The sequence below is a fragment of the Scyliorhinus canicula genome, chromosome 3, assembly GCF_902713615.1.
Source record: "Scyliorhinus canicula chromosome 3, sScyCan1.1, whole genome shotgun sequence".
Lineage (NCBI taxonomy): Eukaryota > Metazoa > Chordata > Chondrichthyes > Carcharhiniformes > Scyliorhinidae > Scyliorhinus > Scyliorhinus canicula.
Genome location: NC_052148.1, coordinates 7,938,680 through 7,955,635, shown reverse-complemented (window position 1 = coordinate 7,955,635; position 16,956 = coordinate 7,938,680). Strand labels below are relative to the sequence as shown.

At 52.4% G+C, this 16,956-nt stretch overlaps 1 protein-coding gene across 1 annotated transcript in view; it reads left to right on the top strand.

The window, feature by feature from the left end:
- The window catches only part of LOC119963795 (mucin-1-like), a 211,790-nt gene that overhangs the window by 110,818 nt on the left and 84,016 nt on the right, over positions 1 to 16,956 (top strand). Inside the window, exons 18-20 of the mRNA XM_038793082.1 lie at positions 225 to 284; positions 7,722 to 7,869; positions 13,915 to 13,967. Of these exons, the coding sequence (XP_038649010.1) occupies positions 225 to 284; positions 7,722 to 7,869; positions 13,915 to 13,967 (261 nt within the window). The remainder of the gene's footprint in view (positions 1 to 224; positions 285 to 7,721; positions 7,870 to 13,914; positions 13,968 to 16,956) is intronic.

Below are 16,956 nucleotides of genomic sequence, written 5' to 3'. Positions count from 1 at the left end.
CTGCCTGGTGGTCACCCATTCCCTTCCTGCCTGTGGAGTCTGAACCTACGGTCTCTATATGTGCCGTCTCCAACACTCTCCGTCCTTCAGATGGTCCAATGTCCAGTTAAACACATCCTTTCCCCTTTGGATGCCGATCTCATGGTGATCAGATACGATCACACAAACTCATAGTCTGAGTGGAATATTTCAATTACTGTGTATGTTTTGTTTCTATTCTTCAGATTCAGTGACCGACACAGGTAACAGAACCAAACTTCCATCGACCACTGGAAAGACTCCAGGTCAGAAATCACCCACGAGAAATCTCAAATTTAGTCATCTTTAAGTCAATGAAGGAATTTTCAGGGCTGTACTTCAACGGCCAGTTCTCAGTTCTTTTAGACAACCCAGAGTTGGGTGAGGGAGAAGCATCATACACTTTGCAGATGATACAGAACTTGGCAAAGTCATGGATGAAGGTGAGAATAGATATACTCGTTAGGATGACGTGCAGGATGGAGAATTAGGCCGTATCATGGCAGATGGAGTTTAACGAAGAGAAGCAAGGTTGTGGGCCTTGTGGGCAGCACGGTAGCATGTGGGCTGCACGGTAGCATGGTGGTTAGCATAAATGCTTCACAGCTCCAGGGTCCCAGGTTCGGTTCCCGGCTGGGTCACTGTCTGTGTGGAGTCTGCACGTCCTCCCCGTGTGTGCGTGGGTTTCCTCCGGGTGCTCCGGTTTCCTCCCACAGTCCAAAGATGTGCGGGTTAGGTGGATTGGCCATACTAAATTGCCCGTAGTGTCCTAAAAAAGTAAGGTTAAGTGGGGAGTTGTTGGGTTGCGGGTGTAGGGTGGATACATGGGCTTGAGTAGGGTGATCATGCTCGGCACAACATTGAGGGCCGAAGGGCCTGTTCTGTGCTGTACTGTTCTATGTTCTATGTTCTATGTTCTAAGTGGGAAATGATTTACTATAGAAACTCGAAGCAGGAGAAGGCCATTTGACCCTTCAATCCTGCTCCACCATTCTATATGATCATGGCTGACCCTCGATCTTGATGCCATGGGCGAGATTCTCTCAGCCCGTGCCGGTTCGGAGAATCGCCGGGCCGGGAGCGATTCGCACGATGCCGCCCCGACGCTGGTCCGCCAATTCTCCGGTCACCGGAGAATCGGTGCCATTGGCGCCGGCACGGTTGGCGCGGCGCCGGTAGGGGGCCACTCTACGCGGCATTCCCGCCGATTCTCCGCCTGGGATAGGCCAAGTGACTGCCAAGAAAGCCCGAGTCCAGCCGGCGCCGTTCACATGGCGGGACCTCGCCGTCCATCCTGTCGGTGGCAGCGGGGGGGGGGGGGGGGGGGGGGGGGGGGGGAGGGTTCAGCCCCGGGAGGTCCTCCACCGTGGCCTGGCTTACCGGGACCTACCGATCGGCGGGCCGGCCTCTCCTGGTGGGGCCTCTTTTACTCCGCGCAGGCCCCTGTAACCCTACGCCATGTTGTATCAGGGCTGACGCAGAGAAGGAAGTTACCGCGCATACACGAGTGTGCACCGGTCGCAACGCGCACGTGCAGACCTGCAGCACCCGTTTGACGCCGGTATCGGCAGCTGGAGCGACTTGGGTCCCTCCAATACTGTGCTGGCCTCCTGCAGGGCAGAGGATCGCTACACTCAGCGGTACAATGAGGGCGTCGGTAAACCCTCCGGTTTTTACGACAGCGTCAGCACTCTGCCGACAGAAGGGAGAATCCGGCCCCATATTCCTGCTTTCTCCCCATTCCCCTTGATGCCACTAAACTCTTTAAAAAATCTCATCCTTTCTTGGGAGGCATATGGAAAGGCAGTGTCTGTCGAAGGTATGATTTTGAAAATACACAATTCTTTCATCTTTAATCTCACAAATTGGTCAGATTGTTTGGCCCACGTGACTTCGATAAATTGAGAGACAGAATATAAAAGCAAAGAGATCATGTTAGAGATTCATGAATATCTGGGTGTAGGTCTCAGTTTAGAACTGTGGACAACGCCAAGTACCACATTCAGAAAAGATTTACGGGCAGCACGGCGACGCAGTAGTTAGCACTGCTGCCAATGGCGCTGAGGACCCGGGTGTCTTGTTATGCTCTAGGTGTAGCATAAGCGGCTTCCTTGTGGTGCTCTTGACAAAGGAAGGATCAGACGTGGAGATAACTTCAACAAGTTTATTAAACTGTTTACACTGCTATAACTCGGGTACGACACTGCTGCTAATCCTACTATAGCTACGCAGACTGACTAACCAGACTGCTACAATCCACCTGGTGGGAGTGATATTAAATCAACCCTGTGTCTGTACTCACTGACTGTCTCCACTGGAAAGAGGCAGATCATGTGCGTGACGTCCTTTATATATGAGTTGGTGCAATGCCCTCCTGTGGTCGTGTCATCTCTGTGTGTATCGTGAATGCCCGTTGGTCGTGTCCTATCTAACTGATCTATTGGTTGAGTGTGCGTGTGTGTGATGTCTCTGGTGCTCCCTCTAGTGTCTAGCTCGTCTACATGTATTTACATTAACCCCTTGTGTATTTACAGTGATGCACATCACCACACTGGGTTTGAATCCTGGCCCTGGGTCACTGTCCGTGTGGTGTTTGCACATTCTCTCCGTGTCTGCGTGAGTTTCACCCCCACAACCCAAAGATGTGCAGGGTAGGTGGATTGGCCACACTAAATTACCCCTTAATTGGAAAAAATAATTGGGTACTCTAAATTTATAAAAAAAGAAAAGATTTAAGGACCTTATGGTGGAGTTTACCTGCTCTCCTTATTTAAGGAAGGATGTAAATACATTGGAAGCAGTTGAGAGAATATTTACTTGACTAATAGCAGGAATGGGTGGATTGGCTTACTCGGGAAACGTTGGGCTGTTTACGCTTGTATCTGCTAGAGTTTGGGAGATTTAGAGGCGACTTGATTTTAAGGTCCTGATGGGTATTGACGGGGTGGATGTGGAGAGGGTGTTTCCTCTTGTGGGAGAATCTAGAACTAGGGGTCACTGGTTAAAAATAAGGGGTTGCTCATTTGGAACAGAGATGAGGAAAGACGTTTCTCTGAGAGTCCAGAGTCTTTAACATCTTCCTCAAAAAATCTTTCAACGCACTTAAGGCAGAGGAAGATAGACACTTGATGACCAAGGTTGTCGCGGGTCGATGGGATGATATAATCAAATCTGCCATGATCTTATTGAATGGCAGAGAACGTTCTAGAACGTTGAAGTAAACTACTCCTGCTCCTGGTTCGCAACCTTGTCTACTGGACGGACTAGTATCATGATAAGACGTTGGAAATTGTCGGACTGAATAGAGGTTTTACGGATGAGGAGGTTTGACGGTGAAGCTAAAGGAAAACAATTCTGTCTGATGCGTGGATCAATAGCAGAGATCAGGGCTGGAATTATCTGGCTGTTCGCTGGCCAGATTCTCTAGTCCAGCCGGCACCGCGATCTCTGCCCGCAGATTTCCCGCTGGCTTGGGATGGCTTCAATGGGAATTGGCACTGACAGCGGTGCGAGCAGAGAATCTCGCCGGCAGCGAATGAAGCTCCGCCTCCCGGTACCGAGGAACATACGGCTGGGAGGCCGGGGAATACCTCTCCAGAGATTTAAAATCATCGGCAGGATTTCCAGAGGAGAGTTGTGAAGAAAATCGTTCAGTCAGAACATTGTCCGGATCAGGGTCGCACCTCCTAAAAACCGATGGAAACCAATTTTAAATGTAAACGTTCATCGGACGGTTACTTGAGAATGAGGAACCTGTCGGGTTATGAATAAAATGCTGGGCTATGAGATTAAGCTTTCAAAACATTGCAGAGTCTCAATTGACGGAATACCCTCCTTCTCTGGGGTCTGCTTCCATTCAGCATCCCTGAATGATCCCTCTCCACTCCTAACCTTACCCAGTGATCCCTGAAGATCTCTTCTTATTCAGCCTTATCCAATCACTACATTTTCTTTCTTTTATAGGATATGAGTTTCCTCCTTAAACCGTTTTGAGTTTTTCTGATGAATATCTCCTGCCCGATGGAAAAGTCTGAGAACACGCACGAACAGACTCAAAAACAGCTTCTTCCCCGCTGTTACCAGACTCCTAAACGGTCCTCTTATGGACTGACCTCATTGACACTACACCCTGTATGCTTCATCCGATGCCAGTGTCTATGTTACATTGCATACCTTGTGTTGCCCTATTATGTATTTTCTTTTTATTTTATTTTCTTTCCATGCACTTAACGATCTGTTTGAGCTGCTCGCAGAAAAATACTTTTCACTGAACCTCAGTACACGTGACAATAAACAAAAATCCAAAGGTCCAATTGTTGGATCATGATCCTGGAACTCGCTCTCTGGCAGCATTGCAAGAACATATTCATCAGAAAAACTCAAACGCTTTAAGGAGGAAAATCATATCCTATAAATGATGAGGAAACAGTGATATATTTGCAAGGCGGGCTGGTATGTGACTTGCAGGAGAACTTGGACGTGGTCAACGTTCCTGTTGGCTTTGATTTTCAAATCTAAGTTCTTCTTGAACCACTGCAGTGCGTAAACCCACAGTTCTGTCACGGAGGGAATTCCAGGAATTTCACTGAGCATTGGGAAGTTACAACGACATATTTCCAAGTCAGCACAGAAGGAACTTTACAGATGACAGTGTCTCTATGCACATCCGTAATTGGCCTTGAACTGAGTTACTTGCTCGGCCATTTTAGAGGCCACTTTAAGAGGCATAGAAACATAAGCAAGAGAAGGCCATTCAGCTCTTCGAGCCTGTTCCACCATTCATTTTGATCATGGCAGATCATCAAGTTCAATACTCTGATCCTTCTGTTACCCCCAGATCCCTTGATCCCTTTAGCCCTTCCTGAAATTCAGCAATGTTTTGGCCTCAACTACTTTCTGTGGTAGTGAATTCCACAGATTCACCACTCTCTGGGTGAAGAAATTTCTCCTAACCTCAATCCTAAAAGGTTTGCCCCTTATCCTCAAACTATGACCCCTAGTTCTGGACTCCTCCACCATCGAGAACATGCTTTGTACATCTACCCTGTCGAGTCCTGCTAGAATTTTGTAAGTTTCTATGAGATCCCCTCTCACTCTTCTAAATTCCAATGAATATAATCCTAACCGACTTAGTCTCTCCTCATATGACAGTCCCGCCATCCCAGGAATCAGCCTGGTAAACCTTTGCTGCTCTCCCTCCATAGCAAGAACATCCTTCCTCAGATAGGGACACCAAAACTGAACACAATACCCCAGGTGTGGCCTCACCAATACCCTGTACAATTGCAGTAAAACATCTCTATTCCTGTACTCAAATCCTCTCGCTATGAAGGCCAACATACCATTTATCTTCTTTACTGCCTGCTGTACCTGCACGCTTACTTTCAGCAACTGATGCACGAGGACACCAAGATCTCGCTGAGTATCCGCCTCTCTCAATTTATACCCATTCCTATTTTTGCTACTGAAGTGGATAACCTCACATTAACCCACATTATACTGCATTCGCCTTGCATGTACCCACTCACTCAGCCTATCCAACTCCCGCTGAAGCATCTCTGCATCCTCCTCACAGCTCACCCTCCCACCCAACTGTGTATCATCTGCAAATTTGGAGATAATACATTTTGTTCCCTCGTCCAAATCATTAATATATAATGTGAACAGTTGGGGTCCTAGCACAGATCCCTGCAGTACCCCACTAGTCACTGCCTGCCAATCAGAAAAAGATCCATTTATTCCAACTTTTTGCTTCCTGTAATCCCATGCATTTTAACTTTATACAGTAATCTGCTGTGTGAGACCTTGTCGAAAACCTTCTGAAAGTCTAAATATACCACATCCACCGGTTCTCCCTGGTCAACTCTACCAGTTACATCTTCAATGGATTTGAGTAGATTTGCCAAGCATGGTTTTCTTCTCGTAAATTTCCTCAAGTTGGAAAATGTATTGACTTTGATTCCAATTTCCAGTCTTTTCTCCCCTTCACATCATCCATCTCCAACTTGCCTTTCCTGTCCTCAACGTCTCTGATTCGCTTTCAAGGGGTGGATGACCAGCAAATATTTATTGTAAGCCAAGAGCCACGCACAGCGACATCAGCAATGCACAGAACTCTACCAATTCTTTGGTGATGGGAAGACTGGCAAAGCGGCATTGCGAAGGATTCAGAAACAGTGACTCCAGTCCTCCAGCTGCTGTGTCATTTTTCCAGTAGTCGGAAATTTGGCAGATCAATAGCTCACTAAGAGTCCACTGGAGAAAGCTAGCTGGCTAATGAAGGGTTACTTCCCATCTTCTGCTAAATATTCCCATAAATTCCTGCTTTTATTTCGGATTTACAGCATCCACAGTATTTGACATTTGTTCCATCGTCATTTCCTTGTTTTTTAACCCTGTGCCTCCGTTAGTGAAGCCCAGGCTCTTGAATGCCTTTTTAAAAATACTTTCTCACTCTGCCCTGCCACCCTCTGTGGGCATGAGCCCCTCGATATCCTCACTTTGAAAATGTGCCTTTCATTTTGGATTACCTCCTTAGGACAAAGTGGCACGAAATGAAATGAAATGAAAATCGCTTATTGTCACAAGTAGGCTTCAATGAAGTTACTGTGAAAAGCCCCTAGCCGCCACATTCCGGCACCTGTTCGGGGAGGCTGGTACGGGAATTGAACCGTGCTGCTGGCCTGCCTAGGTCTGCTTTAAAAGCCGGCGAGTTAGCCCAGTGAGCTAAACCAGGCATGCTGGCCTTTATAGCAAGAGGATTTGAGTATAGGAGTAGGGATGTCTTGCTGCAGTTATACAGGGCCTTGGTGAGGCCACACCTTGAGTATTGTGTGCAGGTTTGGTCTCCTAGTTTGAGGAAGGACATTCTTGCTATTGAGTGTGTCCAGCGAAGGTTCCCCAGACTAATTCCTGGGATGGCAGGACTGACAGATGAAGAAAGACCGGATCGACTGGGCTTGTACTCACTGGAGTTTAGGAGAATGAGAGGGGATCTCATAGAAACATATAAAATCCTGATGGGACTGGACAGAGTGGATGTGGGAAGAATGTTCCCGATGTTGGGGACGTCATGAACTAGGGGTCACAGCCGAAGAATAAGGGGTCAGCCATTCAGGACTGAGATAAGGAAGAACATCTTCTCTCAGAGAGTTGTGAACTTGTGGAATTCTCCACCACAGAAAGCTGTTGGGGCCGGTTCATTGGATATATTCAAGAGGGAGCTGGACGTGACCCTTGCGGCTAAAGGGATCAAGGGGTATGGAGAGAAAGTGGGAGTGGGATACTGAATTTGCATGGTTAGCCATGATCATATTGAACAGTGGTGCAGGCTGGAATGGCCGATTCCTGCACCTAGTTTCTATGTTTCGATGTTTCTCTGTTTTTCCTGAAATGAAGAACTTTATCCTTCTTGGCATTGCATTTCATTGATCACATGTCTGCCAATTTCACCAGCTGGTCGTGTCTCATTGATATCTATCGCAAAATAGGAGCATCTCAAGAAGATTCCACAGAACACATGTCAAAACTCTCTGCCTCTCTTTTCGCTATTACTATCCCAGTTTGGTGTCAGGAAGGCATTGATCACTCTATGTTGAGTGCTGTGTATCGAATTGTATGAAGAGTGTTACAATCTGGGCTGATACTTAGGCGGTACAGCTTGGAGTTCTGTAGACTCAGATCTCTCTCCTCCCTTCCCTCAGATACAACTGATTCAATGACTTACGGCAGTCAATTCCTGGTGCCAATTTTGACAATATCATTCATGACTTACTTCCTCATGAAGATGCTAAACAACAGGGGAGTAAACTGCAGCAAATCTTCTGCCAATCAGTTGACATGTGTTGCAAGGTGAGTATAAATTTGTGAAGGAAGGTAAGGAGGAGGATTCTACGGTGGCCAGGTCCTCAGGGAAGACACATGGATTGAAACGGTTCAAGAAACGGTTTACCATCAGCTTCTCAGAGGCACAGTAGGGATTGGCAACAAATGCTGTCCCAGCCAGCAATTCCCACATCCTGGGAATGGAAAAAAAAGATGCAGGAGGTGGGATTCTGTGGAACAGGATGGGGAGAGAGATTGGGGTGGCCATCGTCTGGAGGTCAGCGAGATATGTCTAGTCAGGTCTGGGCTTCATCGACCTGTGGCCTAGCAGCAGGATTGACCTGCAGTGGTGGAGGGGAGAGTGTTTGAGTTGGGTGTGATGGTCGGACATTCAAGTGGAAAGGTAAAGAGTCCGATTGATTTGGGAGGCAATGGGGAATACCATTGGGGAGCGTGAGTTGGGGGTAGCGGATGTCCCTTGGTGGGTGGGGGGTTAATGTTGGGTATGTGGGGGGGTTGATGTTGGGGATATGGGCGGGGTGGGGGGTTGATGTTGGGTATATAGGCGGGGTGGGGGGTGGATGTCGGGTATATGGGGGGGGTTGATGTTGGGTATATGGGGGTTTGGTGTCCGGTATATGGGGGTGTGGGGGTTGGTGACGGGTATATGGAGGGGTGGGGGGGTTGATGATGCGTGTATATGGGGTGGGTGGGGTGGTTGATTTGGGTATATGGGGGGTGGGGGGTAGATGTCGGGTATATGGGGGGGTTGATGTCGGGTATGGGGGGGTTGATGTTGGGTTATGGGGGGGGGTTGATGTGGATATAGGGTGGGTTGGTGTCGGGTATATGGGGGGTGGGGGGTAGATGTGTATATGGGAGGGGTTGATGTCGGGTATATGGGGGGTTGATGTTGGGTATATGGGGGTTTGTTGTCCGGTATATGGGGGGTGGGGGGGTTGGTGTCGGGTATATGGGGGGGTGGGGGTCGGTTATGTGGGAGGGTGGGGGAGTTGGTGTTGGGTATATGGGGGGGGTGGAGGGGTTGATGTTGGGTATATGGGGGGTGGGGGGGTTGATGTTGGGTATATGGGGTGGGGGTTGATGTCGGCTATATGGGGGGGTTGGGGGGTTGATGTCGGGTATATGGGGGGTGGAGGTGGTGGGGGGGTTGATGTTGGGTATATGTGGGGTGGGGGGTTGATGTTGGGTATATGGGGGGGTGGGGGGTTGATGTCAGGTACATGGGGGTAGGTGGTTGATTTTGGGCATATGGGGAGTGGGGGGGTTGATGTCGGGTATATGGGGGGAGGGGTGGTTGATGTCGGGTATATGGGATGGTGGGGGAGTTGGTGTTGGGTATATGGGGGGTCGGGGGTTTGATGACGGGTATATGGGGGTATGTGGGGTTGATGTTGGGTATATGGGGGTGGGGGGGTAGGGGGGTTGATGTCGGGTATATGGGGGGTTGATGTCGGGTATATGGGGGTGGGGGGGTTGATGTCGGGTATATGGGGGGTTGATGTCGGGTATATGGGGGGTGGGGGTGTTGATGTTGGGTATATGGGGGGTGGGGGGGATTGATGTGGGTTATGCGGGGTTGACGTCGGGTATATAGGTGGGGGGTGGGTTGTTGTCGGGTATATGGGGGGGGGGGGGTTGATGTCGGGTATATGGGGGGTGGGGGGTGTCGGGTATATGGGGGGTGGGGGGTTGATTTCGGGTATTTGGGGGGATTGATGTCGGGTATATGGGGGTTGGGGGGGTTGATGTTGGGTAAATGGGGGTTGATGTTGGGCATATGTGGGGGTGGGGGGGTTGATGTCGGGTATATGGGGGGGTGGGGGGGTTGGTGTCGGGTTATGGGGGGGGGGGGGGGTTGGTGTGGGTATAGGGGGGGTGGGGGGTGGGGTCGGGAATATGGGGGGGTGGGGGGGGTTGATGTCGGGTATATGGGGTGGGTGGGTTGTTGATGTTGGGTATATGGCGGGGGGTTGATGTCGGGTGTATGGGGGGGTTGATGTTGGGTATATGGGGGGGTTGGTGTCGGTATATGGGGGGGGTTATGTTGGGTATATGGGGGGTGGGGGGGTTGGTGGAGGGTATATGGGGGGTGGGGGGGTTGATGTCGGGTATATGGGGGGGGGGGGATGATGTGGGTATATGGGGGGTGGAGGGGGGGTGGGGGTTGATGTCGGGTATGGGGGGTGGGGGTGTTGCTGTTGGGTATATGGGGGGGGGGGGATTGATGTTGGGTATATGGGGGGTTGAGTCGGTATAGGGGGTGGGGGGGTTGATTTTGGGTATATGGGGGGTGGGGGGTTGATGTCGGGTATATGGGGGGTGGGGGGTTGATGTCGGGTATATGGGGGGTGGAGGGGGTGGGGGGTTGATGTCGGGTATATGGGGGGTGGGGGGGGTTGCTGTTGGGTATATGGGGGTGGGTGGGATTGATGTTGGGTATGGGGGGGTTGATGTCGGGTATATGGGGGGGGGGGTCGTATTTTGGGTATATGGGGGGTGGGGGGTTGATGTCGGGTATATGGGGGGGTCGGGATGTCAGGTATATGGGGGTGGGGGGTTGATGGGTATATGGGGGTGGGGGGTTGATGTTGGGTATATGGGGGGTGGGGTGATGTGGGTATATGGGGGGGTGGGGGGGTTGATGTCGGGTATATGGGGGGGGGGGGGGTTGATGTCGGGTATATGGGGGGTGGGGGGGTTGATGTTGGGTATATGGGTGGGTGGGGGGTGCGGGTATATGGGCGGGGTGGGGGGGGTTGATGACGGGTATATGGGGTGGGGGGGTTAATGTCGGGTATATGGAGGGGTGGGGGGGTTGATTTCAGGTATATGGGGGTGGGGGGGCTGATGTCGGGATATGGGTGGGTGGGTGGGGTGTTGTCGGATATATGGGGGGTGGGGGCGGTTGATGTCGGGTATATGGGGGGGGGGGGTTGATGTCGGGTATATAGGGGGTGGGTGGGTGTGTTGGGTATATGGGGGGTGGGGGGTTTGATGTCGGGTATATGGGGGGTGGGGGGTGTCGGGTATATGGGCGGGTGGGGGGGTTGATTTCTGGTATTTGGGGGGATTGATGTCGGGTAATGGGGGGTTGGGGGGTTGATGTCGGGTAAATGGGGGGTTGATGTGGGCTATGTGGGGGTGGGGGGGTTGATGTCGGGATATGGGGGGGTGGGGGGGTTGGTGTCGGGTATATGGGGGGGGTGGGGGGGTTGGTGTCGGGTATATGGGGGGTGGGGGGGTTGGGGTCGGGGATATGGGGGGGGGGGGGTTGATGTCGGGTATATGGGGTGGTGGGTTGTTGATGTTGGGTATATGGGGGGGGGGTGGGTTGAGCGGGTATATGGCGGGGGGTTGATGTCGGGTGTATGGGGGGGTTGATGTTGGGTAAAGGGGGGGTTGGTGTCGGTATATGGGGGGGGGTTTATGTTGGGTATATGGGGGGGTGGGGGGGGTGGTGACGGGTATATGGGGGGGTGGGGGGGTGATGTCGGGTATATGGGGGGTGGGGTGGGTGTTGTGTTATGGGGGTGGGGGGGGGATGATGTCGGGTAGATGGGGGGTGGAGGGGGGTGGGGGGTTGATGTCGGGTATATGGGGGTGGGGGTGTGCTGTTGGGTATATGGGGGGTGGGGGGTTGATGTCGGGTATATGGGGGGGTTGATGTCGGGTATATGGGGGTGGGGGGGTCGATTTTGGGTATATGGGGGGTGGGGGGGTTGATGTCGGGTATATGGGGGGGTCGGGATGTCAGGTATATGGGCATGGTGGGGGGGTTGATGTCGGTTATATGGGGGTGGGGGCTTGATGTTGGGTATATGGGAGGGGTTGGGGGTTGATGTCGGGAATATGGGGGGGTGGGAGGGTTGATGTCTGGTATATGGGGGGGGGGGGGGTTGATGTCGGGTATATGGGGGGTGGGGGGTTTATGTCGGGTATATGGGGGGGGGGGGGGGTGGGTATATGGGGGTGAGGTGGTGATGTCGGGTATATGGGGGGTTGGGGGGTTGATGTCGGGTATATGAGGGGGTGGAGGGGGTGATGTCGGGTATATGGGGGGGGGGGTTATGTCGGGTATATGGGGGGGGGGTGGTGTCGGGTATATGGGGGGGGGGGGGTCGGGTATATGGGCGGGGGGAGGGGGTTGATGTCTGTTATATGGGGGGGGGGGGGGGGGTTGATGTCGGGTATAGGGTGGGTGGGGGGGGTGTCAGGTATCTGGGGGTGGGGGGTTGTTGGGTATATGGGGGGGGGTGGGGGTTGATGTTGGGTATATGGGGGGGTGGGGGTGTTGATGTCGGGTAAATGGGGGGGGGGGGAGTGATGTGGGTATATGGGGGGTGGGGTGTGTCTGGTATCGGGGGTGGGGGGTTGATGTCAGGTATATGGGGGGGTGGGGGGGGTGTGGGTTATGGGGGGTGGGGGTGTTGATGTCGGGTATATGGGGGGGTGGGGGGGTGATTGTCGGGTATGGGGGGGGGGGGGGTTGATGTTGGGTATATGGGGGTGGGGGGGGTTGATGTCGGGTATAGGGGGGGGGGGGGTGTTGGGTATATGGGGGGTGGGGGTGTTAATGTCGGGTATATCGGGGGGGGGGGGGTGATGTCGGGTATCGGGGGGTGGGGGGGTTGATGGGGTATATCGGGGGGTGGGGGGGTTGATGTCGGGTATATGGGGGGGTGGGGGGGGTTGATGTTGGGTATATGGGGGGGTGGGGGGGTTGATGTTGGGTATATGGGGGGCTGGGGGGGTTGATGTCGGGTATATGGGAGGGTGGGGGGGGTTGGCGTCGGGTATATCGGGGGGGTGGGGGGGTTGATGTTGGGTATATGGGGGGGTGGGGGGGTTAATGTGGTATATGGGGCGATGGGGGGGTGGTGGTGGGGATATGGAGGGGTGGGGGGGTTAATGTTAGGTTTATGGGGGGTGGGTGGTGGGGGGGTTGGTGTCGGGTATATGGAGGGGTGGGGGGGTTGATGTTAGGTATATGAGGGGTGGGGGGTGGTGTCGGGTATATGGGGGGGTGGAGGGATTGATGTTGAGTATATGGGGGGGTTGATGTTGGGTATATGGGGGGCTGGGGGGTTGATGTCGGGTATATGGGGGGCTGGGGGGTTGATGGCGGGTATAGGGTGGGTGGGGTGTTGATGTTGGGTATATCGGGGGGGTGGGGGGGTTGATGTTGGGTATATGGGGCTGGGGGGGGGGGGTTGATGTCGGGTATATGGGGCGATGGGGGGGGTTGGTGTCGGGTATATGGAGGGGGAGGGATTGATGTTGAGTATATGGGGGGGTTGATGTCGGGTATATGGGGGGGTGGGGGGTTTGATGTTAGGTATAGGGGGGTGGGGGGTTGTGTGGGGTATATGGGGGGTGGAGGATTGATGTGAGTATATGGGGGGGTTGATGTCGGGTATATGGGGGGGTGGGGGGTTTGATGTCGGGTATATGGGGGCTGTCCCTTGGTGGGGATTAATCTGTTCTTTACCTTAGTTGAAATGAAATGAAAATAGCTTATTGTCACGAGTAGGCTTCAATGAAGTTACTGTGAAAAGCCCCTAGTCGCCACATTCCGGCGCCTGTCCGGGGAGGCTGGTACAGGAATCGAAACCGTGCTGCTGGCCTGCTTGGTCTGCTTTAAAAGCCAGCGATTTAGCCGAGTGAGCTAAACCAGCCCCTGTTACCAGAAATCAGGAAAGGTTTTAGCTCTTTTTGTTGGTGGGGGGGGGGGGTAATCTTAGTGTAACAGCTGATATGGTGTTTAAATCACTTATTCAGATGGTTTCCTGCACAGGGCAAGTAACAAATCTGTCCAATTGGGGTGTTAAACCCAGCGCAGCTTTGGGTTACCCCCCGAGATCTGATGCTCGGAGATTCGAGCGCCCTTCTCTTGAAAAAAAAGTGTTGACGTCGACTAGGCCACTGACAGTGGTCTGGAGCAGGTTTCACGCCTGGCCCTTGGATTAACAATTGGTAGAAGGGAATTGGAGCTGCAGACAATGTGAAAATAGTGTACAGCAGGCTTAAAGTTATTGCTTCTCCATTCAGTACAGGTGAACATCTGGATCTACACTCGCACCATAGCCTGACAGCTCAAGCCGGTAAGTATCTGGACCACTTCAACTACACAATCATTGTTCCAACGAGACACAAATTGGCTGAAGCTAATAGGTCAGGATTAAAGTATCGGCGACAGCACTAAATACCCACTGTCCGAGTTTTTGGCAGAGTTACATAAACCAAAACTCCTGCCTTCCAATTGCTGAGCCCTTGATCCTGACCCACTTCCCATGGGATTGGGAATTTAAATGGACAACCTTGGACGCCCAGCATCACGAAGATTAAAAGTCGCCACAGTGCTCTCCCTATGGGAGCTGATGGTGGTGGTTTGACCAGATGGTCACCACGCCTCAGGTGAGGGGCAAGGTTGAGACGTCGGAGTCTCCATGTATAACCTCCGCTAGGCCGAGAATTGAAGCCACGCTGCTGGCCTCACTCTGCATCATGAACCAGCCGTCCGGCCAACTGAGCGAAACAGGCCCCTTTTCTGGAAGAATATGGCAGGGGGAGCATGAGATCATCATCACTGTACAATCCCCACCAAGACACACACCAATTCTCAGATGGAAACATCTGTGACATGAGAATAGACACACCCCAGGTGATGCACGGTCAATTGTACAAAGACTAAGGTTGGATACAACTGTGGCTTTATTGCAGTAAGATGTGTGGCCTCCCACAGCAGCTGGCGAAATGGCTGCTGAATAGAGGACACGCTCCTCCTACTGGGCGGAGCCAGCAGGCAGGGGCCCGGCGAACCTGTAGTACAGGCCTACCTTACATCACCTAATACAGGTGTAACAGTGGTTTACCACACCAGGTAGATTGGAGTGACAGATTGATTGGCCAACCAGAACAATGGGCTGCCTTTAAAGGAGAGGTGTTTAAGGTACAGTCAAAATACCTTCCCAGAGCGGGAACGTAAGTAAAATCAGAGTTTTCTGGATGACGAGATAAGAAATTAGTCTGAAATCACAGCATCACAGAACTGTCAAAGCGCAGAAAGAGGCGATTCGGCCATCATTTCTGTACTGGCCGTCAAATAATGAAAATGAAAAAATGAAATGAAAATCGCTTATTGTCACAAGCAGGCTTCAAATGAAGTTACTGTGAAAAGCCCCTAGTCGCCGCATTCCGCCGCCTGTCCGGGGAGGCTGGTACGGGAATCGAACCGTGCTACTGGCCTGCTTGGTCTGCTTCCAAAGCCAGCGATTTAGCCGAGTGAGCTAAACAGCCCTCCCTGTGCTAAACAGCCCCTAAATAAGCATAACAACTGAGTGCCATTCCCCAGCCTTTTCCCCAGGGACCCCAGCACATAGTAACATAGACGATAGGAGCAGGATGAGGCCTTTTGGCCCTTCAAGCCTGCTCCGCCATTCGTCACAATCATGGCTGATCATCCATCTCAGTAGCCTAATCCTGCTTTCTCCCATAGCCTTTGATCCCATTCCCCAAGTGCTATATCCATCCGTCTTGAAATATTCAATGTTTTAGCATCAGCTACTTCCTGTGGCAATGAATTCCACAGGCTCACCACTCTTTGGGTGAAGAAATGTCTCCTTATCTTTGTCCGAAATGGTTTACCTGAATCCTCAGACTGTGACCCCTGGTTCTGGACACACCTATCATTGGTAACATCTTCCCTGCATCTGCCCTGTCTAGTCCCATTAGACTTTTATAATTCTCTATGAAATCTCCACTCATTCTTCTGAACTCCAGCGAGAACAATCCCAACCTAGTCAATCTCTCCTCATATGACAGTCCCGCCATCCCTGGAATCAGTTTGGTAAACCTTTGCTGCACTCCCTCGATAGCAAGAACATCCTTCCTCAGAGAAGGAGACCAAAACTGCTCACAATACTCCAACTGTGGCCTCACCAAGGCCCCTGTACAATTGCAGAAACACATCCCTGCTTCTGTACTTGAAACCTCTCGCAATGAAGGCCAACATACCATTAGCCTTCGTTACTGCCTGCTATATCTGCATGCTTACCTTCAGCGAATGGTGCACAAGGACACCCAGGTCCCGCTGCACACTCCCCTCTCCCAATTTACAACCATTCAGCTAGCGATCTGCATTCCTGTTTTTGCTTCCAAAATGAATAACCTCACACTTATCCAAATTATACTGCATCTGCCATTAGTTTGCCCACTCGCCCAGCCTGTCCAGATCTTGCTGTAGGATCCCTGCATCCTCGTCACAATTCACCCTCCCACCTCACGTTCTATCAGCTTCAGTGAAAACCAGGCTGAATATGGAAAATGCAGAGAGGGAGTGAAAAATAAATTGAGAGAGGCAAAGACGCCGTATGAGAAGAGACAGTCTGCAAACATAAAAGGGAATCCCAAAGTCATCTATAAGCAGACAAAAAAAAACATAAGGTTGTAAGTGATCTTGACAGGGTGGGTGTGGAGAGAATGGATTCAGTGTTATTGGCAATATGTCCCCACGCTGGCATCAGAACTGTGGAGTTTCACGGCAGAAAAACTTCCGTAAAAGGGCCACATATTGCTCACCGTGCAGGGGGCTAGCAGGGATCCGGCCTGGGGGATCCGGCGTGGGGGATCCGGCGTGGGGCTAGTGGTGTGGGTCCGGCGTGGGGCTAGCGGGGATCCGGCATGGGGCTAGCAGGGATCCGGCGTGGGGCTAGCGGGGATCCGGCATGGGGCTAGCAGGGATCCGGCGTGGGGCTAGCAGGGATCCGGCGTGGGGCTAGCGGGGATCCGGCATGGGGCTAGCAGGGATCCGGCATGGGGCTAGCGGGGATCCGGTGTGGGGCTAGCAGGGATCCGGCGTGGGGCTAGCAGGGATCCGGCATGGGGCTAGCGGGGAACCGGCATGGGGCTAGCGGGGATCCGGTGTGGGGCTAGCGGGGATCCGGCGTGTGGGGCTAGCGGGGATCCGGCGTGGGGCTAGCGGGGATCCGGCATGGGGCTAGCAGGGATCCGGCATGGGGCTAGCGGGGATCCGGTGTGGGGCTAGCAGGGATCCGGCGTGGGGCTAGCGGGGATCCGGCGTGGGGCTAGCGG